This window comes from Odontesthes bonariensis, chromosome 17 (genome assembly GCF_027942865.1).
Source record: "Odontesthes bonariensis isolate fOdoBon6 chromosome 17, fOdoBon6.hap1, whole genome shotgun sequence".
In the NCBI taxonomy this organism is placed as follows: domain Eukaryota; kingdom Metazoa; phylum Chordata; class Actinopteri; order Atheriniformes; family Atherinopsidae; genus Odontesthes; species Odontesthes bonariensis.
Window position 1 is genome coordinate 24,916,403 of NC_134522.1, and position 25,657 is coordinate 24,942,059.

Genomic DNA, 25,657 nt, shown 5'->3' on the forward strand with positions numbered 1-25,657 from the left:
GCCCACAAGGCATCCGTGTGAGTGCTTGTGTAATCGAACATTTTAGCATCAGGACAATCGAAGCGACTGCTTTCAATTAGAGCCAACCCTCTCTTTGCACGGAGGCCAAAGTTTGTTGTGTACTTTGTGCTCTTTGCACCAATCAGAGTGAGCGACATGTGGCAGTGTGACATGTCACTCTGCCAGAGAGCAATTTGGAAAGCGACGCTCTCAACAGCTTAAAGCAATAGACATTTATTGGCCTTTTAATGAACCTCTGTGATTTTCGTAATGCATGAGTGGGTTGCACTTCCAAAATGTATGTCACCGACGATCCCTCAACATCTCTGCCCTTTTTTCCTTTTGTATTCATGTAGAATTTATTACACTGTCAGAGTGCTTTGAATTGGAAACTTACATCTGGATGCTTTTAATGGAAGTAAACTTCCCCCTGCAAAGAAAAGTGCAGGGCTGAATGAGAATGGAGAAAAGGATTTACTTGGGAAGTGGAACAAAAAGAGGCTTTCACAGCTTCCAATTTGAGGCGTTCAGATCTCCAGTCCTTCCCTTCATTAATCCGTAATGCTACATTAATATCTGAGTGACAGACCCACAAAGGATTCACTGTCCAGCTGGGGCCTAAGGTCAGGAGCCAGGCTTGTTTACGACACATTTCGTTCTTACGTCAGCTGAAGAACATCATGCTTCTGGAGTATGTTTATTAGCTGAAATGAAAATACTCTGGTCTATATTAAGTTATCCCTTAGGGGATGTTTCTATTTCTGTAGGTTTTCAGTATGATCGAATTGATGAATAGTTTGACTTTTGCAGGGTTTTGATATGGTTCATATTAAACATAAATAGTGATAACGCCCATATTCTAGCCAGAGAACAACAGAGCTGGAGAGACTGTATAAGATAGCTACTCCTTTAATTGAACTTAAGAGTAAGTAGAGAGCTCATTGTTGGTTTTTAATTAAAGTAAAGTGGTTTCAGTTGCTATTCTGACTTGGCAAATGAATTGCGCAATTGTGTTGAAACAAAGAACATCCTTTATCTGCTCCCAGAGGCCTTTAGGAACCATGGGCTCGAGTCTCAGGGAGACAAATGAATCCAAGAGGTCCTGATGGAGCCAAACGGTGGTGTTAATGAAATATTGCCCGGCATTCCCTTGACGGCAAGATAAAAAAGACTGTAATAGGCGCATTTCCACTGCAGGAACCTTTTGCAGTTCCTATAACCTTTTCAGGAATGGAGCCGTTTTTTCCCACATTCGGACATAGAGGAACTAGGGACCACGGCCCTCAGTTTCTGTAACCATTTTAGCTCCTTCTCCGAGGCTGGGTCTTTTCTGGGTTCCATAGGAAGACAAATGACGTAGGTGTTTGTTTGTTTGGTAGCTACACCCCTTGTCAGATTTCTGCTCCTTCATGGACCGTTCTTAGAACTGCGCGTTCTTAGAACTGCTCTGTCCGAATGCGGACAGATGTTAGCTGAATGAGTCACTTCTGCACAAAGCCAAAAGATGTACTGAAACGCAAACATAATTGTACACAGTAACAATGTGTAGAGTCTTTTAATAAAAAAGTGATGAAGTTGTACAGTAGGGAAAAACTTGAACGCTTTCGCTCGGATTGTTGTTTGGCATAGGTTATTCTGCTGTGAAAGGAGTTCTTCAAACCTTTCTCTTGCCAAGAATTAAGCACAAAAAATGTTATCACTCACTTGTCTGTGTAGGAAATATGATAATATGGTGGTCAGGTGATAGTTAGCTTAACTTGGTATAGCAACTGAAGCAAAATGGAATGGTTAGCTTGGCTCTATCTCGGGCTGGGCGATAAAACGATAACGATAGCTGTCGACAAATAACTTTTCCTCGATAGAGATATGAAACATGGTCAATATAATTATCCATAGATTACATTCGTCCATCTTTTGAGTTCCAACGAGAGTTGTGCCGAGCTGAGCCAATCACGTGGCTGGAATAGAGCCATGCCAGCAGCGTGTCGTGGCATGTTTGTGCTCCGGCAGCCATATAAAGAAAGAAAACGAGTGCTCCCTCAGAAGAAACGACAGAAGACACAGCCAAAGTCGTAAGAGATGACATTGTTGATAAGAAGGGCCCGAAAAGTTTGGTGGTGTGGAGGTGTTTTGGTTTTTTGAAGTCCGACACGAAACAGAGTAGTGTGTTATGTCGAGGGCAAATTATATCGAGCATTTTAATATCCGACAAAGACAGGGAATAGCGCCAATCTTTTTCATCACCTGAAGCAGCGCCACCCATCTGAGCACGGAGAGTGCAAACTTTTTCTGATTAGTCGACCGGTCAGATGCAGGATTTTAATGTAAAATACCTGTTCTGTATTTATCTGAAACAGTTGAATAGTGTTACCAGTCATGTTAAACCTTGACAGAAAATAAATATTTAATTAAAAATCAACCTTCTGATATCTTCAAATCTCAATTAAGAGTAACAGGGAACATTTAAAATTCACAAAATAGTGATTTGGTTTATATAATGATATATATTGATATATCGACTGATATAAAAAAAATATTGTGATGTGACTTTTTCCCACATCCATCAGCCCTAGCTCTATCCATGGCTAACTATTCAACACATCATCTCTTTTCTTTTTTTTTCTTGTTGAACAAGAGCCAAAGTGTTGAAAATGTACTTTTGTGCAGGAAACAGTGCAACATCGATATGACTTTTAAACCCACCAGGTTAGCTGTTTCCTGTTATGCCAAGCTAAGATAAAAAGCTACTGTTTCGCTTGGTATTTTGGCAGAAATAGATAATATTTTCACAAAACTCTTGGCAACAAAGTTGAATTGCCTTAAATAAATGCCACTGATGCATCAGTTTATGGTTATATCTATAATTTTCTGTGAACTGACCATACTGGAGCCAAACAAAAGAGCAGACAGACAAGCAACCCAGTCAGTGCCAGACTTTAATGGGAAAGGTGATTACTGAGAGAAATATGAAATGGAACAGACTGCAGTGTCAGTGGGAACGTTTGCCTGTGAAGGGGGAGGTGGTGGTTTTGAGTAGCTGGTTAGAGCCCAGCTCGTAGGTGAGTGATGTCAGGGGAGGAATGAGAAAGCAAGCAAACAGTCTGTTACTCATAAGTGAGTAGTGAAGGTCTCTTTCCACAGCTACACCTCTTTCAATCAAAATGCCACACGATCATGTCTTAGCAGGTGAACACGTGAGCTCTGCAGTGGCTTATGTTTCTGTTCAGCGATGGCTGACAGCCAAAATGTCCTGCAAAGCTCACATAAACGCCAGTGGAATTCAAAATAAGCAGAGCAAAAAGTCCCCCTTTTAATGTAGATTGACTGGTTTTGAATTCAATTCTGTTCACATTGTTATTCCGAACCAAAGTGACGGTGGTGTCCCTGGTGGGCTGCCTAACTTAATTTGCAGAACGCAGTGAGTTGGGGGGGGATCTGTCGACTGCATTAACAAAGACTGTTTTTGATGACAGAACAACCCAGCATGCTGCCTGAAGCAAGAATGAACACTGTCACTGCGCACAGCACAGCACAGCACAGCACAGCACAGCACAGCACAGCACAGCACAGCACAGCACAGCAGAAACATGAAGCAGCTAAGGAAAACTGAAACACTGCAGACCTGTGTTCGCTCAAAAGTGGGGACAAATTGAGCTTTCTGACTCCTTCTAAAGATCATTTGGTCTCAGCAGTTAAACTGCACTGCAGCCATTTTTGGATACATTAAAATGAGATGTATAACTGGACCATAAGCAGAAAGTTCTTTGAACATTTCGGATTCTACACAGAAGATAAATGTAGTGCACAATACATTAATAGGAAGTGATTTCAGGCAGCGTGGAAAACAGATGGGTTAGGATACTCTTTCCCAAGGTGGCAAAGCAGAGTGGGGCATCTGGTATAGTATGACTTCAATTTTAAATGGAACAAATTGAGTGTTTATTAAACAAAATGCAGTGCCAGCCTATTACATCACAGCTAATAAAATCTACCCTGAAAAGCAGCTAAATCTCCTAAAGTGTGACACCACAGGAGGAAAAAAAAGGCAAGGCAGCCTGAAATGTCTGCTTGCATGTGTGTGTGCTGAATGCATCAAATGTCTAATTGGATAGTGTGAATGACGGCGGACTATGGGCTTGTTTATTTTTACCTCCTTGACCCGCTGAATCATTGGCTGTAGCCAGTCAGTGTTGACCTCACAGTGGCTGTCCAAGAAGGTCAGGATGGAGGCAGAGGCCGTGTTGGCTCCTCGCACGCGTGATCGGATCAAACCTGAGAGAAACACCAGACACTGAAATCTCAAACAAGTCGAATAAGAACTGTTTGATTGAACTGGATGCTGTTTTACTGCACTCAGGGATGTTAACGGACTTTGTGCCCGAAGACTAAACATACAGGTATGCACCAAGGCATACATGCAGTTATTCATGGCACACAATCAAACAAGTGTACATAAGAAACATTCACGATAAGAGACACAATCAGAAAAAAATTATGTAACTACATAATGACTGATCCATTAATCAATTTATTACTTATGAATGCACCCTTATTATGATATATATGTATAATATAACCGTGTTGGAGTTGGATTTAAAAAGGTAATACTTCTTCTTACTCCATTTCGGACATGGAATTTACGCCGAACATAGTTAGACCAATGACTATAGTTTGTATTTTACTCCTTTACATATTATTTATTGCTATTATTTAAATTTTTCTTTCTTTCTTCTGTTAAACTTTTGCTTTGCTTCGTTTCTTTTGCTTGATCTAGTTTTCCTCTCAACACTCTCCACAGCTGCAGCTAAGTGGGTGAGAGCTTGTTGTTTCAGGTATGGGTTACACTAAGTGAAGCTCTTCCAGATGACTAAACTCTGAAGGCAGCTGATGACAGAAAAATCCATTTCTCCTTGTTTCATTATGGAACACAATTGGAAAACGAAATTACGTTTCATATTCGATTGTTTGGGAGATTGATCATATTTACCTGTGATGACTTGGAAGCCTCTACAGATCAAACTTGTAGAAATAAAACTGGGTTAGTCTGAGTTACCCGAATGAGTCTCATTCTTCTGCCACAGCAGCTGCTTTAAACCGCTTGTTAAAAGCAGTTAACTTAGAGATGTGGTTAAAATCGATTTCAAAACACATCTACAAACGCAAAATTTTGGAGGTTAACCGTGTTTTGATGTCAGTGTTTTCCCTATTATTTAATCGATTATCGTCTCAAAAATGTCATAGAAAAGTCAAATATCAGTAACAGAAACTTAAACAGCCTTTAAGTTATCTACAGTAAATCAAACTTAGAGAAAAACGAGTCAAATGGAAGGGGACATAATTGTCCATGTCCAGTTTAGAAATGAATCCCACAGAGATCCAAGTTCTAACGTTGCTTCACACAAAAAACAGGATTTCATCGAGTCTGGGCGGAAGAAACTTGGCTCAGCATTGCTAGGCGTGGTTTAATAGCACGGTTTACATAAACACAGAAAGGCTTGATAAATTACCACTAATACAAACCAATATGCGCTTGATCATTATCTTGCTGCCAAATAGCCTTATTCAGCCATTGTTTTATCACGTATTTGCTTGAATCAGACACTTTGGCTGATCAGTAGAACGTCTGAGTCAGCATATTTCCATGCTGAGTCAAGCTGAGCCACAGTTACAGAGCGTAGCCGCACATACAAGCATAGGAGGGGAATCGATTCGTAGACTGGTCTGTTCAAATGTGTCCTAATATGAGGCAATACTCTCCCTTTCAACTTGTTAGTATTGAACATTTTCCAGTTGACCCATTACCTTACAGACTAAAACAAATGACAATCAATTTAGCTGGCAGCTAATTGGTACCATATCGGGCAGTGAATTGGACAGCTTTACAGGTCTGTAAATGCACGCTGTCCCTAATGGTTATTCTGTTGTTATCGGCTGCTTCTTTTTCTTCAACTTCTTCCTCTTCTGTGTACAGTGTGTTCTGTGTTCGGCATCTCCTTTTGCTTCAAAGCCTGGAGCAGGAACTGTGAAGCAGGTGCAGAGTTCCGAGGCAAGAATAAGTCAAACTGAACGTATAAATGGAGAAATAATTTGGCTTCGAATCAAGTTATTTGGTTGTATTGGTCCAAGGAATTAAAAAAAAAAAAAATCGATTTAGCATAATTATAGTTATGATAAGTCTTTATTTTAAAAGTTGTGTTTTAGTTTTAGTTCTATTTTCTAAAGACATGCAAACATACTGACTAGTATCTGAGAATTGCAGGCTGGTTAGTTTAGGTACTAGTTTCCCCACAGAATTTTAGAGATTTTGAGTCTTTACCAGATACTTGAGGAACATCTGATACTTCAGTTGACAATTACTCAACTGTGAGCATGATGGACACATACACAGCTGAGTCAAGCAACGGTTGGAGTTCCACCAGGACATTTAATTGGACCACCGTTCTTGCTCCAGTGTACATACAGTCTTATTGTAATTTAGCCCTTCATCCGATTCTTTCAGTGCCATGTAACCCTGCTGAGTGACTATTGCAAAGTGAGATAAAATTAACTTTCAGAAGTTGTTTGTCAAATTTAATTGCAGACTCATCCCATTATTTTTAGTTACAAAGTCTGCCTCGTGTTTGTAACAAATGTGGGTACTTATAATGCTTCTGTGCTTGATTAACTCTGGCAACGATTTGACGCATTAGATGAGAGACAGCCAATGATGCCTTAAGGCGTGAAACCATTAAGAGAAAAGGTCAATGCGGCCACAGGGACAGGATCTGTTATCATTAGTGTTTTTTTATATCATTCTTCTTGGGCAATCCTGTTAAAAAGGATTCGGTCATGTCTCTTGTACATATGTGTCTTAGAATAAAACTCTGTAACATTTAGACCATATTAAAGCTTTAATTCTATAGGCTGGCATTAGAATCTTGCAGCATTGAAAATCTTAAAAGTTAAACTTGGTTTTGGTCACTGCAGCTGCCAGTTGGCAAAATGCTGGCCTGAACCCAACAGGCTTATGTTTGATCAGCATGTGCTTCATAAGCCCAAACTAAATCTTTATTCTGCAGTGAGAACAGCTACACAAGCAGCAAACTGAGTAAGAGAGATTATTGTTAGAACCCCCCCCCCAAAAAAAAATAAAAAAATCACAAACACTGGTTCTTTAGGCTTTCAGTCTGGCAGTCCTTTGCTGTTTGAGGATTTAATCTGATTCAGAAATTAAGTCAATTTAATTAAGAAATGCGTGTGAGTGCTTGAACAATGCTCTCACATTTGTTTTTACAGTTTGTAGAGAGTTTTCTTAAAGCTGCAGCACTGGGAAGAGCTGCCATCGATTGTTTAAAATTGGCTGGTGTATCCAAAAATCATTCCAGTGTCTAGTGATCAAACGTGTGCATTAAAAAGAAACAAATGTACCACATGTACGTTCGCTTTTCAAGCCGTAACTGACGGGTCTTCGTTGTGGATCGGTGTTATGTGTGAAAGTACAGCGTTGGCATGGGTGTTTAAGTCGAAGATAGTGAACGCATCATTTATTCTTAAAAGATTTTTATAGAACAAACAGGCTGCAAGACCTCACCTTTATGAGCCTGCAAGTGGTGTTCTGTAGTTTCAAAGCAGAATGTTGTTGTTGCTCATGGTGTGTCTTGTAACACATAAAGAAATCTAACAGACATGTTGACTGGGTTGAAAACTGAATTTTTAGCTGAGATTCTTTGTAATAGGGAAGTTTGCTTATTTTTAAGTAACGTAGAAAACGTAAAAAACAAATTGTTGCAGTGTGTGGAGGAGGAAAGTTCGTACGGCTCTGAATGATGCAGTCTGTTCGGTTCATCTTATATCATCGATATGTCTGTCCTGATACATTAATGTTAGCAGTTTTTCCGTCTGAAAACATTGCAGAAAAGCACCGGCGGCGTAATTCAGACACAAGTCAGTTTGTTGAGCTTTAATTTGTGTGATGAAATATGGCACATTTTGCTATTATTTCCTTCTCTTAAATCCAGCGCTGCTGGTCATCCTTTATGTCGATGGGTGGATTTTACAAACATCCATAACCAGTGAAAAGCATTAACAAGAACTTGCATCTAAGAGTCGCAAATCTGTTTGATCCTGTTAAAAGCGCACAGTATGGAGCAACTTTAAGCTACGTGTTCTTTTCCACCCCCCCCACCTCCCCCTCAGTCTCTTCACTCACCCTCTCTCCTGCCGTTCCTCAGGCAGCGCACTTTGGGGATCTCAGAGAGCAGCTGGCAGTCCTCAGCTGGAGATGTTATGGTGGAGGAAGACCACACAGAGGAAAACATTAGTCTCTTCATCGCCTCGTCTCACACTCTGTCACTTGCACAAACCCACAAACACACAGCATTGCCACATCTACACCGATTTAGTGAACTTTGACATAAACACAGACAAACATGGTTACAGACACACACACCCTTGTCAAACACAGCTGTCTGTATCCTGATGAAAGTCTCGTACAACAGCCATCAGTCCTCCAATCTTACTGAAAATTCAATAAAACAGAAACACTGAAAGAGTGCTGAGAACAAAAGAGTGACATTTCACCAGATAATTCAATTCATTACCCCTTTTTCCATGAACAAATTCAACAGGCTGCCAATTTCCATCATGCACTCAGCACTCCGTTTTTCAACTCAAGTGATACTGGTGGAGCTCTTCTGTTCTATACGAATAGCACCACGAGCCACATGCAAACATGGCTACGCGGACACACGCTCACCCTTGAGAGGATTAACATTCGCAGCACAGAGCGAGTGGGATCTTGCTGTGGGATTGTGGGCAGATCAAGCGGGCCCCCCACCCCAGCAGCGATCCAGCCTCGCGCTAACAGAGAGACGCATGACGACTTGTAATCCGCTTTGATTAGATTTCAAACCTGTTGGTTTGCATATTGGTTGCGGAATCGCAAGTGGGTGGGTGTGTGTGATAGTGTGTTTGTGCTCAAGTGATGAGGGGACAGCTGGTGAACGGGAGAGTGTGCATGTAGGTGTGTGCATGTGGGGGGGGCTCATAATCACTGAGGGAAGAAGAGCAGAAAGTCATGGGTCACACCCAGTGAGCAGATGTTGTATACTTTTAGCCAGATTGGGTGTGTGCGTGCGTGTGTGTGTGAGTGAGTGCTTATTTGCATTTGCATAGGTTGAACGTTCACATTAAAAAAAAAGTAGAATCAAAAATGCCATTTCCTCAGCATTTTTTGTGCCAACACATCTGTGTGTTCATTTATCACACTTAAAGCATGAATAAATGATCCAGAGTTGAAAATTCAGTCAACAACTCAAATCTTTCTCAATACAGCACGTAGCACCACACCGCGAGATCCATTGTTTTCTTATTTGCTAAACAGCACACTGCAAAGCTTGAGAAAATGCTATTCTTGTCTGGACAAAAATTGAAGTCACATGTTCTCGTCTGGACCTGGAGTTAAGATCACTGTCCTTGATTGAGGACGATGTCCGTATGATTAAGGCGAGCCTTAACAGGATTACACTGGGCCAGGACAATCCCTCACGCTGCTGCTGACAGACATCCTCCGTCACCTCCTGCCTGTCAGGGCACAGCTACTGACCCGTTAGCTCACACTCTCACTGCCCTTCTAAGCTCCAGCTACGTGTGCTCAACACACCTGACTTCCATTTAGTCATATATCTGTGCAAGCTGTAATTATCAACGTGGCTGAGCAAAAACTTATAACTGTGACTTAAAAAAAAATATGTTGACCTTTATTTATCAAACACATGCACAAAGGAAATGATTTTCAGTGTCCCACTCCATTGCGTTGAGAAAATAGCTCCATAACAGTCTGCGGTTGTTTTCCCATTCTCTTCTTTATGGTTCTCCACACATCTGCATATGGAAACAGATCCGGACAGCAGGCAGTCCAGTCAAGCACATCATGTCTGTGAAGCCACGCTGTTATAAGTCAAGCAGAATGAGGTCTGAAATAACCCGACTGTCCTTAGGAAAACTGAAGCCTTGATGCTGGCGTATGTCTCTTCAAAAGTCCAATGTACACCTCTGCATCCATGTTATCATGAGCCAATATAACATGTCACTCAAACCGTGGGCCGTGATGCATCCCTGTGCCTTGAAAAAAGGCTGGTTTCATTTTCCCCAAAGCAAGAGCCACGACTGGTTTGACTACCACCATCTCTCTGGTAATCTGAGATGAGTTTGTATCCCGGGGACATTGCTCAGCTGATATGTGGCTTCGTCCTTGTATGACACACTTTCAGGTTGCTTTCCTGGATGCAGCAGTGGAGGACTGTTTTGGGTGGACGTGATTACCCGAGGTACGGCTGAGCCCATGCGGCTACACTGATCACAGTGACAGCATGGTTCCACATGCTGCACTGCCCGAGTGTTCAAATCACTCACATGTAGCTGTGGTGACCATCCGAGATCTTTACACACTCAAGATTTTTCCCAGACTCCCTGAATCTTTTCACAATATTAGAAACTCTAGATGTTGACTTTGCATAAAGATTTTTTTTTCCATCATTATTATTCTTTTCTTATTTCAGTAACTTATAAACGATTCCCTCGTGGAAATTGGCGCAAAGTGTTGACCCACGACCCATCCTTGTTTGGAAAGACTTGGCTGGATGCTGTTTTTATACCCTATCGTGACACCCTCACCTGCCACCAATCAATCAGCTGGCTGTAGAATCTGGCTGTACAGAGCTACTGTTACTTATCCACTAATTGCTAAAAGCATCATTGGAATTGCTTTGTCATTCCAGTTTAGAATTAAACCTGGATTTCTAGCATGAGTGAAGGCAGATGTTGCTTATCCAGGTGGAAATGTTTTCTGAGCTGCAACATAGGAGCGTGGTCTGCAGTTTGAAAGGAAGGGACCTGCTTCTAAGACATAAACGAACAGGTTCTCTTCTGCACATGTTCCACCTGTCCACCACGTCGTGTGAAATTTGGCAAACTGTATGATCACAGAGCACAGGTGGTGAGTTTCACATCTCATACAATGAAACGCAGCCATTCTGTCATGGTTCTGTTATACTCTTTGATTTTTTTCCTCTGCCTGCCTGCCTTCTGCGTGTGAGCCTGCGTTTGGGTTCTCCGATTCCACACATCCCGTGATGAAATCTTATTTTTGGAGTTGTGTTTCTGACAACGTGCAGAATTAATCCAGTGTCTCCTTTTAGCGACTAACTTCTGAGAGAAATGTCTGCTTCTTGGACGCTCAATGCTCTACAGTGTTCACAAGTCAGATGTTAAATTTGATGTTTCGTAACTGGGCGAGTTTCCACTGTGAAAGAAAAAACTAATTTGTGACTTCATGGTCATTACACGAGCATGGACTCACACAGGGATCTGTGTGTGCAAAAACAGTTCATAAGCCTTTTCAGTTACCATCCAGCTGAAGAGGAGAGTGCACAAGCTGTTTCAAAAACCGCAGCAGCCGTGATCTGACTCATTTCTTGATATCCCTAAGTTGCATAAAAGCAGCAGCACAGGAAGACCAAATAGAGGAGCTTAAGGAAAGAAAATATTCAGCCAGAGGTGGGCTTACTGCTTCACCGTCGGACTGGGTCAAACCTAAAAGCCACAAACTGGCACCAAACACTGTTCGAAACTGTTTCACATGCTACTCAATACCGGGTATTGAAATCCAAAGCAAGGAGAAGGCAAAGAGTCCTGCTGAAAGATCTTTTCAACCCTGTTGGTTGTGCCAGTTCATCGTGGGAGCAGGTAGACTGGCGGCAGCGCAGGGAGGAAAAACTATGCATTAGTGAGCTAAAAGAGCCCCTGCTGCTACATCCATTGAGACACCACTGTTTAGAAGTCAGGCCAACTCCGCCACCTCTAAGTGTGTCCTCATGTGGGTCTGAGTACGCAGGGAATTTAGGTCACTGTGCTTGTTCTCACTGACACAAATGCATGTGGTGGAAAATACAGAAAGCACTGGGGACAGTGTGAAGCATGAGATCATGTAATTCATCTGGCTAATGCTGACGAAGGGGAATGATTCCTAAGACATGGCTATCCTCCTGGTCAGTTGCAAAAAAACATAATATGTTCTTTACGTTGCTAATGAGCTGATTAAACTCTTCCTTTTAGAATGTCAAAGTCAATTGACTTCTAATCTTCTTTAAAAGTAAGCATTTCCACACGCTGGTAGCAACTTTAATGCCGGCTGTGTTCTATTTCCCTCAGTTCCATAAAAAGTAAGCTGTTCCCTGGAAAGCTGTCACCTCTGATTCAGTTTCGGATATTCTGTGATCAAAAATTAGCATGACTCATCTTCGTGGCCACCTCTGTCTCCTGGCATTTTCCCCTCTTTACAGTTTCTCTTTTGGCCCCAGCACTCTCGTGACACTTCATCATACAGAACACGCCCAAAGCAGATGGCAGAGCAGCCCACCGGTTCCAAAGCCAGAATTATGAACCCACTCCCCCACCCAAAAGAAAATTGGGACGCTTGTAGTGCTCTCAACACTGACGGCATAATTCACTTTCTTATATGTGTTCTGTTATCTGTTATGTTGTTGGTTCATCGTCTTTAATGTTATGATGCATTTAATAGTTGCGGTCTCTTTAAGAGATCCGGTGACGTTTCATGATAACAGCTGTTCTGTTGATGCGCGAGCTGTCAGTTGGAACTGTGAGTTTTTGTCAGTTAATAAACGCGACTCACAGAGTCTTAATGTGAGAAGTTTTCGGCTCATCTTTTCGCCTAAAGGCAACTTCCACACGCTACGCAAAAAGTAAATAACAGATTGCAGTTTGTACACCATTTTAAACCTTTTTAAGTTTAGCACCTGGATTCTTTTCCTGTGGTGTCATACTGTTATATGTGCATAGTATGTTTTGGCATCACCTTGCTGAAATAAGCAACTCCTTGTCTAAAAAAAACGGGGGGGGGGGGGGGGGGGCAGCGTATGCTGCTCTGAAACCCATACATAATAAAGCACAGCATCAAAGGTATCTTTACAGATGTGGAAATGACTCACAGCATGTGCACGAATGCACCCCTCATACCATCAAAGATGTACTGTGCTGTAATAATAAGTTTTGTTATCTTTTTTTTCACTCTCTGTATTGTCGAGTTTTAACTTTCATTTGCAGATTGAGAACAAACTGTGTTCACTGATAATGGTCTTAGACAAATGTTCCTAAGCCCATGCAGTGATTTCCATTAAAGAATAGTGCCTGTTTTTAAAGCAGCACTGCCTCTGAGCACGAAGAGCGAGATCATTCAATACAGCTTTTAGGCCTTAGGGATTCTTTTTTTTTTCATATTTCACTAAAAACAGCTGCATACTGTAACTGAAAAATCCCACTGTGAGCAGGAAAGAAATCAAAAAATGCAAGGATAGCAACAGAGTTGTCAAATAAGTTCTCTTTGTGCTAAATACACCTTGCACCACCAAGTTCAGCAGGCCGTTGTTGAAATAAAGACACAGGCTGTGTTCGAAACCGCCTACTTCTCCTACTATTCCTACTAGTCATTCTTTTTTAAGTTCCCGGATGTATACTAGATGCATACTAGATTCGCCGAAATGTTGAGTATTCATCATGAGGTTACTTGTCACACTCAAACTACCCAAGATGCAACGTAATGTGACGTCGCCCATCGCCATTTGAACGGTCAAATTCCGTTAACGGGATGAGAGCAGTCAAAACGGCATAACCGGAAGTGCGTTGCTCACTGCGGCTAGCTTTAGTAGCGCCGAATTCGTGGGAACAAAATTGTAAATATCCGGTATTTTGTCACATTTTCAACACCTTGGGGGTCTAAATGACTACTTTCTCGCCTGAAAATATTTCAAATGTTGCTAAAGTTATATATTTACAGAGTTTATAGCTTAAGCGAAATCAGCTTTTCAGGCCAGCTGATTTCGGCTCGGGCAGCAGTGAAGTGCACTGTGTGTAAACGCTCTGCATGCTGTCTGATCGATGAGTATGCCGTTTTCAAGTATGTAGTATGTAGTAGGCGGTTTCGAACACAGCCATAGATTATATCTGCTTCACATAAACTGGCATAACAATGTATCAGGATCAGGTGTCCTCAAATTCCACCAAAAACAAGCCAAATAGCAGTTTCACATTCAACAGACATAGAGTAACATAAGCATTCATTCGTTCATTCTTTCTCATCTTCAGTGAAAAAGCCCCCCCCAAAAGAAACTTACGGTCAGTGCTGAAGTCATCGATCAGGATTATTTCCTGAATGAGAGATGGAGGACTTCTCATCAGGACGCTGGAAGGAACAAGGAAAGAGATGAGATCCGACGAAAACATAAGACTGTGTCACCGCTCCTGTCTGAGCGGGTCACGTTTGTTCAACCTCATTACCTTTTAATGGTGCGAAGGAGAGTCGAGCGGGCTTCATTGTGAAATGTGATGATGATACTTGTGGCGGGAAGGTCTGCATCATAATTCAAAGCTGCACACCTACCGGAGAGGAGAGAAAGGGGAGTGTTTATCAAAGTGTGTTAAATCAGTTGCAAACATACAGAGCACACATGTGTCACGCAGAGTCGGCTTTGATTAGCACTGACTCAGCAATGTTGGCTTAGTGACGTGGAAATATCTAGTTTTTCGACAACGATCACACAAATTCCTGCCCTGGAACTGCGTTCCTCTGCTGCCTGCCGCTGAGAGCTTCATGTCCAGGTCCAGAGGACATAAAGCTGAAGTATGAAACGCCGCCGAATTGTAAACTAATTCTATATTCGTTCACACGAACAAAACAAAGCAGCAATTCATTTCTGTATCTCTACAAAGATTTGAGTTGTTTTTTTCAGCCCATTCCTCTATTAAGGAAAACTTTATTCTGAGATGTTTTGGGGTTTCCTGACATGAACTGCTTGTTCTGGGTCCCCTCACATTATACTGTGACCTTGAGGTTCCCTCCATGAATTTATTGTCTATGAACAATGGCAGGTCGGGCCAACAATGATACTACCACTACCGTGTTTCACAGATCAAGATACATTTCTTCAGCTGGAATGTGAGGGCAACATCTTTCAAGCAGTTCTTATGGCTTATATTTTTGCATGATATAAAAAGACATTAACTTATTTGCTTTAAACTGAATTCTCCCTTAATTACCGTCAATAATTCAGCAGGAAAAGGGTGGAATGCCCTCTCCGGGTCAGGAATGAGATCCTTCCCCAAGTGGAGGAGTTCAAGTATCTCGGGGTCTTGTTCATGAGTGAGGGACGAGTGGAGCGGGAGATTGACAGGCGGATTGGTGCGGCGTCAGCAGTGATGCGGGCTCTGCTCTGCAAGAAGGAGCTGAGCCAGAAGGCGAAGCTCTCGATTTACCGGTCAGTCTATGTTCCTACTCTCACCTATGGTCACGAGCTGTGGATAGTGACCAAAAGAACGATATTGCGGATACAAGCGGCCGAAATGAGTTTCCTCCGCAGGGTGTCTGGGCTCTCCCTTAGAGATAGGGTGAGAAGCTCGGTCATCCGGGAGGGGCTCGGAGTAGAACCGCTGCTCCTCCGCATCGAGAGGAGTCAGATGAGGTGGCTCGGGCATCTGGTTAGGATGCCTCCTGGACGCCTCCCCGGTGAGGTGTTCCGGGCCCGTCCCACTGGGAGGAGGCCCCGGGGAAGACCCAGGACATGTTGGAGAGACTATGTTTCTCGGCTGGCCTGGGAACGTCTCGGGGTCCCCCCAGAAGAGCTGGAGGAAGTGGCCGGGGGCAGGGACGTCTGGGTCTCTTTGCTCAAGCTGCTGCCCCCGCGAACAGATCCCCGGAGAAGCAGAAGATAATGGATGGATGGATGGATGGAATTCAGCTTTTCTATGACTCACTTGTCTGTTCCTAAAAATTCTGCTGCCAAGTTGCAACAAAACATTTTCAGTGGTCTTGACAGTGAACTTGACATTTAACTGGTCTGTCTCCATCTTTTTTTCCTTTGCTTTGACTGATTCCTCTGCTCTTTTGTATATCTCTGGGCCCTGTGCACAATTGCCCATTGTTAAAATGATTATTTTGAGAAAGATTGAGCAAGATAACCAATAGAGAATTAAAAAAAACTACAGTATGTCATGGTGCATTGCACAGTATTTTCTAATTGAGGCTGACATATTTGCAGACAGGCTTTGTTAACATGCTTAAAGGCTGTATAGTAACCAGAAACTCACGGGGCAATCAATCAAGAACCAAAACACACAAATGTAGAAATTCCTCACTGAGAGAAGTTGAACAAGCAAGCAATACTTCAAGAAGTAAAGAAAGTGAATGTGCTTAGTTCAAAGGAACCGGAATCAATTAACTTGGGTTAGGGTTAGGGTCAACTGTTTCGTAAGATTCAATGTAAACATTTTTGCTTGCTTATAGTCTGCGCCTGCTCCAGTTTTTCGTGTCTTCGCAGGGCTCGTTGGCTCTGAATTTCAACATAAATGTGATTTATGAGAGTGACTCCACAGACAGCAGACTACACAGCTATCTTTGCACATGATTTGTAGGTTATTTATTTAGTTGAAGTGAAGCTGTGGTGGTTAACAGACCAGGGTGTAATTTCAATTTGTTCATTACATTCGTAGCTGATGCCTAGCTTACTGAAGCTAGCTAGAAATCAAGCTATTCATTAATAACAGCAGTGTAGTTGGTACGGGTATTTCAAAAGTCTAGCCCAGCTACAGTGAGTGCTCTCGATTTGAGCATATTTTTAACTTTTAACTGTTCCTGAGAGCATCATATTTTGGGTGTCTGAGGTCACCAGCAAGAAAAACTCTATTTTTTTAGTACCCCCTATGTTTGAAACGTCCTCATTCAACAAGCTGTTGGTCAATTGCTGTTGAAAGGGCTGTTTCAGTAGGGGTGAGAGAAGGGCCGCTTTAAACCAACAGATATTTTGACCAAAGCCCATCATACACATTTCAATAAGACCTAAGGAAATTGTGTCCACTTGTTAAAAAAAAAAGCCATAGAACGTCACCTTTACTTTTAACACAAATGCCACCTTGTAGTGCCGACAGCTCAACGAGTTGAGAGTCCACCAGATGTACTGTACAGAGGCTGAAAGTCCTCATCACAGCAGGCCCATGTTCAGATCCCGATCTGTGGCTCTTTGCTGCCAGTAATCCCCTTCTCTTTCATGTCTGTCTTCACTTATGTATGTAAGCCATTAGAGCCACAAAAAAAAAAGAAAAAGAAAGAAGCTCTACTTTTATACGTACATCTACTTAAGATGCAGAGAAAGCAACAAAAGAAAATGCCACATAATCTTGGTTCACATTCTACAAATAATCATATTTTTTTAATCCAACTGGCCAGAATGGAAATAAATTAAATTCATTCATTCAAAATAAATTCTTTCTTTCCACCTACCACAGAAAAAAGGCTTGGTAAAGACTGGTTAGGTCACTGATCGACACCAAGCACCTAGGGCTAGGCGATATAGGAAAAAGTTATTTCACAATATATTTTTATATATCAGGAAAAGTTATACCTCGATAGCTATCGTTATAGTTTTATCGCCCAGCCCTACAAGCACCTGGAGAAAATCGCCACGGGCATAGGGAGGAACACAAACTCCACACAGAATGGCACCAGTTGAAGTTCAAAGCAGAACCCTCTTGCTGCATTGGGACAACGCTGACCACTGGGCCAGAGTGACTCCCATGTATAAGACAACAAGACAGACTTATCTGCACATCTCTAAATTCCTTTGTAGCTCACATGGAATTAGTCCCTGATACTCTCATTAAGATGAACACCACCTGGACGGAGGCTTAACTCTGCTCACCTGTAGTGTCGAGTGTCTCGGATGCCTCGCTCGCTGCCCAGTCGGTCGCTCTCTTGCAGGTTGAAAGCGTGCTCCCTGTATGGATCATCACCCGGTTTCAGCTGCTTGGCTGCCAGATAGGCCTTCTCATCGAAGCTGCCCAGCAACTGGCCCTGCTGCTCAGTTCTCGGGGGCTGAGTCACCTGCAGAGGACATAGAAAGTCCAGGTGTTATATGCATAGCTGAGACAATTTAGAAATGTTATGGTAGAGGTGAAATATGCAAATGCATGTCAGAGGAAGAACAAATGATAAAAATGAAGAAAATTGTTGGGTATAATTAAAATGCACCAACAAAATCTTACAACACTCCACACCCTAAGTGTATTCAATTTGTAATTATATTCTCATATTCTTGTAAGTGACTTTGTGTAACTGTCCAGGGAATACGGACAAAAAATAGCCTCATTATTCTGCACTGTCCCTGTAAAAAAGAAAAAGCCAAGAAATAAATCGATTGTTCCAACTTTTAATCCAGTGTGAAGAATTGAAAGCACCAAAAATGTAAATGTTGGTTTTCTTGTTCAGGTCACGGTGTCAGTGCTAACGAGGCAAAATGGCCCGGGCACTCATCAAATCAGAACACACAGTCAATAAATCCGCAGTAATTATTGGATTTTCCCCCGCAAGGAGTGTTAACTCTCACCGGCAGCCTGGTGTCCGGGGAGTAAAAACAGCTGATGAATACATAAAGGGAGATGAAGGTAGCCCTCATCAAGGACGTGCAAAGACTTCATGGACAAAAAAACATGGCAGAGAGGTTTTGTTATGGCTGCTCTTACAGCCCGGTGCAGTCAGAAGATTCAGAGAAAGCTCCCGAAGAGGCTGAGGTGAGACTGACCTCATTTTCAGTCTCCCTTGAGAAGCAGCATGACTCCAAAAGACTGAAAAAATCAGAGCTGAAGGAGAGTGAGTAGTTGATAGTGATAGTATAGACCACCAGGTAGCCAGAAACATGACTGAAAATGAAAGCTGGATATAGTGACTTTAAATGGCCAAACATTTAAACAAACAACCATTTTTGGAAGCCAGAGGGTGAAACAATCTTACAGTTCTTTAACCTTGACACTCCTACTTTTTACTCTGTGGACCAACATTGCTATTAAACATTCTGGACTGAGACAGAAATATTTTTATGAAGGTTAACTGCCAAAAAAACAACCCAACTTATTCCATGAGCTTTCCGCAGATGGCAACAGATTTATGGAAATCCTCTTCTTGTCACACAAGCTCAACCGCTCTAGTAAAGTGTAAAGCAACGTCCACTCTTACGTCCTATCTGTTTGGTCTGACATGGCAGGCACGCTTACTGCACTCATTTTTACTGAACTTGGGACAATTTACATCTAAAACACACAAAAAAATCAACACTTATGTTGTTTCTAGAGCCAAAATCTTTTCTTGTGAAAGTAAAAAATTCGAACCCATCCATCACTGAATCACTGCAGGGCAGTCACAAGCAGGGCTACAGGCCCATTTCATCCCTACTTACAGTTTTACCAGATTTTTATTTTCCTGACAAGGGGCACTTAAGTCATTTATTCAACCACATCCACAGTTTCATCTGAGCTGCTCACTACATCTATGTTAAGTGGGAACAGAAAGGTTTCGCCATGGAGTTCTGCCCTCTTTCCAAAGTCTCGCATGCTCCTTCCCTCGGTTCCCACCGATATGTATTATAACGACTAAATATTCAAATCTACCCCCCAAAAAAAGTATTTAGAGGATGAAAAGAAAAAAATACCGAACGCATTGCTGTGAAGCATCGGATTATTTTGTGTCGAGTGGGTTTAGTCCTCATTGTGACTACAGATTTCTCTTCCTTCATCAGACAACCGGATCACTGCCCCATAAAACTTACATTTATAATCTAAAGGTTGACTTTTGCATATACTATTACTTACTATGCTGTAGTTACACACATTAGGATGTTGTTCACTGTTGCCTTTGTTTCTTTTTGGCAGTTAGCAGAGATTCATTTAATATAAATGAAGCCGAAAATAATATGATCGCAAAACAGTATCACAAGCACAGGCGCCGATTCCGTGGGTGCTCCGGCCCCGAAGCACGAAGATTCCCGAGCACCCAGTGCCAGGCAGCCTACACTTGTCATTGATTTGCTTATGACCACTCCGCTACCTTGAGGGGAAGTTCGGTTTTTTTAAACCTGGACCTTATTTCTGGCATAAAATACGTTTATCTACTCACAGACAACAGTTTGGTGAAAGTCGACATCCTTCGGAAGATATTTAGATCACTCAAGATCTGCGTATATCCACATAACGGAAGTGAACAGGGCATAGACAATACAGCCTCTAAATAAGGCATTATCTGTCTTTATTTCACCAATACGAATGAATGACTGAACGTGTACTATTGCACTGTTAGTTCAGAGCTGCCGTGTTGTTGTTATCCGGGGCTATCGGGGGGCTTATTGGGGGCTTTCTAAACACGCGGCTACTAGGATGACGTCATCGACACGCGCCGCTACAGCACAGCTTATTTACTCCGTGCTCTGTGACAGTCGGCTGACTTCCCACGGAGTTTGCTACTGCTAGTTTTGTGCAACATGGCAGGATATTTATCAGATTCTGACGACGTGGACAACGACTTTTAGTACGATGGACATCCTTAGCAAAGTGAATGAGCAGTGCTGAAGCGGCGCACGTCGATGAAGTCATCCCAGTAGATGCGTGTGTAGAAAGCCCCCGCCCATAAGCCTCCCCCGATAGCTGGTAAATAGTAAATGGACTGTACTTGTATAGCGCTTTTCTAGTCTAGCTGACCACTCAAAGCGCTTCTAACTACATGCCACATTCGCCCATTCACACACACTCATACAGCACGTCTATGCCTATACACACACTACGTGCTTTCTAATCATTCACACACACATTCATACACCGATGGATTTATCGGTAGGCAACGTGGGGTTCAGTGTCTTGCCCAAGGACACTTCAACATGTAGCCCGGGGAAGCCGAAGTCGAACCACCGACCTTCCGATTGGTGGGCGACTGCTCTTCCTTCTGAGCTACAGCCGCAGCTACAGCCGCCCTGATAACAACATGGTCTGAAAGTATTGGTGGAATAAAGACAGACAATTCCTTATTTAGAGGCTGTATTGTCTAAAAAACAGCAACTTGCTGTTAAACTAGCATAATTTTTGATTTAGTCAACAAAATGGGAAAATTTGTCACAAAAATACCAAAAATATCCACCGACCCAACACTGTCTTCCAGTGAGAACTCCACTGTGTCAACGACTGAGGACAGTAGCACTGCAGATGTTAGGCAGAACATCGGACTTTTCAAGCTAGCTGGAAAGGTAAAAACCCATGGATAGACTACTCAGTATTTTGTGAGGTTTGCACTGTTGGATTGTGGATTACGTTTTTCCTTCATCTTCATCGGAGCCTTTTGCGTTAGGTTACATTGACATTAACTTCTCGTATGCATCATCAATGTGTAGACTGTGTGTGTTTGTGAAACAGATGTCAAAATAGCAACGAGTCATGCAAGCACGGCGAGCACCCACGAGCAGAAACATAAATCAGTGCCCCTGATCACAAGTATAGTTTGTGTTTAAGTAAATGTCTTAAACAAGGGTGGATCAGTCATTGCAAACTTAAATTTATCAAGCTTCCCTAAATACCTAACTTTTTCAAGAGTATCCGTTCAAACGACTTCTCGTGAACGAAACATTTTATGTGCCAAAGCTGGAAAAGTTATGGTTATTTCACTTGACAGGTTCTCTATATTGGCTTTTCACTTTTGCTTGATCAAGCTCAGCTGGAAAGAAAAAAAAGGTGATGTCATGAGTTTCTCTGGACAGAGCAGGATACAACATCTATGCCACACACGATTGAAATTAAAAACCACACGCAGAAAATGCTTAGGGGAGCTTTGTGTAGTGAAAGTTCCAAAACTGAGCAGCTGGAGCTTTTCTAATTGCACAAAGTGCAAGTTTTTGAGGCATTACAGTAACAGAACATGTGGTTAATCGTAGCTCAGACAATGCTGTTAAAGGCATATGTAACCTAATTGTCTTGTGAAGTGTTTACACGGTCACATGTCTGAGTTAGTCCGAAAAAAAGTCCCTCGTGGTCTAAAGTCTAGATACAAAAACAAGCAGCCTACTCAATATCAAATAATAGATAAGAGATCACACTTCTAAAACCTGACCACACGTACGCTAAGGGGAAACGACAAACCGATTGGCTGGACGAGGCTCTGAGGTCAGACGCTTGCAACACTGTTCATTTTGAGGCCACGAGAACAGATGTGCAGATCAGAAAGGCTGCTGATTAGTGTGACTGTTAAAAGCTGAATAAGATAGAGAGCACTGTTTCGCATGTAATGTAACATGTTGCTGCAGAATGAAAAGCGGTGCTGGGAAATTAGAGGTAAGGCAGGGAGAAAAGTGTAGCCAACGCTAACAGCCTTCACGGATGATGTCATCACTGAATCAAATGCTGCTAATGAACCAAGGGGAAAGAAAGAGAGAAGAAGAGTGATGGAATATGAGAAGAAAAAGGGTAACAAGATAAAACGATAACGAAGAAGGAAAAAGTGGAGAACAGAAGGATAAAACACAAAGGGGGGAAAAGAAAGAAATGAAGGAGCAAGAAAGAGAGCCTTGTCCAGTGGAGCCCTTCTCTCCATGCCAGCCTGCTCCTGCCCAAATGTGGGACCCTGTGGTGTAGAGCAGGCAGCCTGAGAGCCTCAGGTCAGATTCCCAGAGCAAACTGCAGGGAGAATTCTCAGTTTGGTGACAAAGGTGAACGACCCAGCTGACAAAATCAACAATTACAAATAAAAAAAAGCTTCCCTTGCCGTTCAAAGAGCGATCTGATTAGAAGCTACGCCTGTTTGTGGCTTACCAGCTGTTTACAGCTGTTAGGATGAGGAAACAAATCTCTGAAAGTATCATTCAAAGTGCTTCCACATTAGTTAGCACGCATCCTCGGAACCTTCTTGGCTTGCTGCCACAGGCCTCAGTTTTCAGCCACATGAGGGGACTCCATGCAGGCCTGCATGGGTAGATGAAACGAAGGCCCCGCCATTTGCCACTTGCCCTTGACTTATTAAATCCTGTGAACAACGTTTTAGTGACTCGGCCGCTGGAGAAAAACATCTTTGACATGTTGGCACACAACCTTGGCCACAGCTGAGGCAGTTTTATTAGACTAGTAAATTGCGAAGGAGGCTCGAGGGTGCAGTGTCATATCAGCGGTCCTTGTCTCCTCCAGATGCAGTTGGATAGAGATGTAACTCGTCTGTCAGCCTCAGAGACAGCAGTGGCAGGAAAGTGCCTGTAAAGCTGTCATGTTTGTGCCTTAAAAATATCAACATTTATATAAATTGAAACATTTAGTTTACTTTTCTCCAAGCTGCGTATTTGCTAAGATCATCTCCTGTTACTCCCCTGAACGCACACTTATATCTCTTTACACTTAATGCAACAGAGCGCTTGTTGCCAACTAGACCAGATCCTTTAAGCTGGCACGGTCCCAGCTACAGTTCAAGCCAGGCAACCCTTCAGACTGAATGAGGCTGAGTTGCAAACAGGAGGCTCTTGAACCTTCGCACAAACAGTGACAGTTATTTTCACCTCTCCTCGGGACTATTACCTCGACCTGACCTGACTGTAATAAGCCTTTAATGAGAGACTATGCACTATGAAGTGCCTACTCTTGCCATGCCCGACCTGAAAGCCATTGTTTTCCACCTGACACGCAGCCCAGAGAAAGGTTTCAGCACAATGTGGGAAACTAGGCGTCCGCGCATGACGCACGGGTCTTACGGAAAGCTTCTTAGGGACTCTTGAGGTTCACTCGGGCTCGGGTACGGGCTACAGCACGGGGAAAAACAAGGAAAACACAAAGAAACAGGTCTATGCAGGCTGCAAAGCCTGCAGAATGATGGCATGCCTGCGCGGGAGGAGATGGTGCTCGCGATGCACGTCCGGGTAGCACGTTCCTGCTGTGACACCCAACTGAGCACCACCATCCCCATCATCGCAAGTTTCCCTCACATCAACATGCAGCACACACTCTTCTGCAGCTCGTCGCCTCCAGCGACAGCGCCGCTCTCCTTCTCCTTTTCTCCCAGCCGCGCTCACTCACAATCAGCGGGATGGTCCTGTCGTCCCGGTGGATCTCCAGCCGACCGGGGGCCACTTTCTGCCCGTGGCCCCTGCCGCGAGTCTGCGACGCTGACGACGACGGCGTCGACTGTGGCTTGCTGTCCTGCCACAGGTAATAAAACGTCCCCAGGATCCACGCAACGGTCAGAATCGCGATGGCGTTGGCCCGTATCCTACGCATGGTGAGCCCATATGGAGCGCACCGGAGGCGAGCCCCGCTGGTTCAGGTCCGTCCGCGGCAGAAGGTGCAGCCTCCCCCGTCGGTGATGGGTTGAACCGCAGAGCAGCAGACAGACAGCTTCTATCTGTCCGCGAACAGGCTCCTCTGCCGGGGTACTGCCTCTCTGCTGGGATTTGCGCACTGACAGAGCCACGGTCCTAGCGCCGAGTCTTATCACCCCCCCCGCTACACTCAACACTCTCTCTCCCGCGCGCGCACATACGCATCATTTATCCATCCACGAGTAACAACTAGGGGACGATATCCGCTCTGCATCCAGCAGACGAAACACCCATTTCTGCATAGATAAACTTAGAGAAAGGAGGTTATGGAAGCGAGAAAGAATTCTCCTCTTCTTTTTAGCCTACCTGTACACTGATATAACAACGTCTTTTTTGCAGCTCGTGCGTGTCAGTGAAACGTGTGGTGGTTATACTTAGGGAGCACATCACCTCTTTCCCTTTAAAACCTCAAACCCTCCCCTTGTTTGAGTCTTCTGTAGCACATATTATAGGCCCAGCAGAGGCACTAAGAGCAGTGGAGGGGAGGAAATACATTTTATATTTCAATTCTTCAGGGCAAAAAAAATAAATTTTGTGGCCTCACATTTGACTCTGGAACACTTTGGTATCCAGAGGAGTTGATGGTGGACTCAATGGCTGCAAGGTGCCCAGGTCCTGTGGCTGCAGAACGAGCCCAGATCATTCGACCTGGCTGCCACTTACCCTCTTAATTTCCATGGAAGCAGTAAGGATGGACATAGTTTCTCCTAACACTGCTTCTGCATTTTGGCTACGTTTTTGTTGACTATATGTCACGTGTTGTTCATTTTACATGTCTGAAATCAGTATAAAATGGTGGTTTTTCATTTTCCTTAAAAAGCGACTGTCCTCCTCAAAACATGCTCACGTGGCGTTTCTTCATGCGAGCAAATATGGTCAATAATCCCGTTCAAAGAATATGTAACCTTCAGTGGTTGTGTGAGGAGCAACATGTGAACAACATGGTGATTGATTCCAAACTCTAACTTGCCTAAATCCAACCAGGAAGTGACTAAAAGAATTTAGTAAAGTGTTGTAGTGTGATTGATGGTACATATATTTGTGGCTAAATGACAGATCTTCGATTCTGTATTAGTTGGGATTCCCTTCTGCTGTCTTTCCAGGACTCCGTTATGAGCTGTACCATTTCAGTTGGAGGACCTGAGTGCTCCAGAAGAGGACTAACAAGGCCCATTCGGCTGTCTGCTGGATCAAAATGGGGTGTGTATGCTTTTATATCTTGTCTCAGTTTCGCTCTACATTGCTGATAATGGCTAGCCTGGGCGAAAGCCGACTGTTGACTCTGTCAAACAGTCTGGGAAAACCCAAGAGGAATCCGTTTCCATGGAGGGCGGGACCTTACCCAGCAACTTAAATTCATTGGAGTAACGGAGTTCCCTTAACCAATCATAATGTTTAGAAATGACGTTGGTTATGCGCCGAGGTTCATGCTTACTCTCGCGAGGCTC

The 25,657-nt window shown here is 43.1% G+C and overlaps 1 protein-coding gene across 1 annotated transcript in view; it reads right to left on the reverse strand.

Moving 5' to 3' along the window:
- Positions 1 to 24,317, reverse strand: part of galnt16 (UDP-N-acetyl-alpha-D-galactosamine:polypeptide N-acetylgalactosaminyltransferase 16) — a 37,389-nt gene extending 13,072 nt beyond the window's left edge. The window contains exons 1-6 of the mRNA XM_075448154.1: positions 23,908 to 24,317; positions 17,745 to 17,926; positions 14,332 to 14,430; positions 14,169 to 14,236; positions 8,189 to 8,254; positions 4,151 to 4,272 (exon numbers count right to left, since the gene is read on the reverse strand). Of these exons, the coding sequence (XP_075304269.1) occupies positions 4,151 to 4,272; positions 8,189 to 8,254; positions 14,169 to 14,236; positions 14,332 to 14,430; positions 17,745 to 17,926; positions 23,908 to 24,108 (738 nt within the window). The 5' untranslated portion in view covers positions 24,109 to 24,317. The remainder of the gene's footprint in view (positions 1 to 4,150; positions 4,273 to 8,188; positions 8,255 to 14,168; positions 14,237 to 14,331; positions 14,431 to 17,744; positions 17,927 to 23,907) is intronic.
- Positions 24,318 to 25,657: the final 1,340 nt, after the last annotated feature.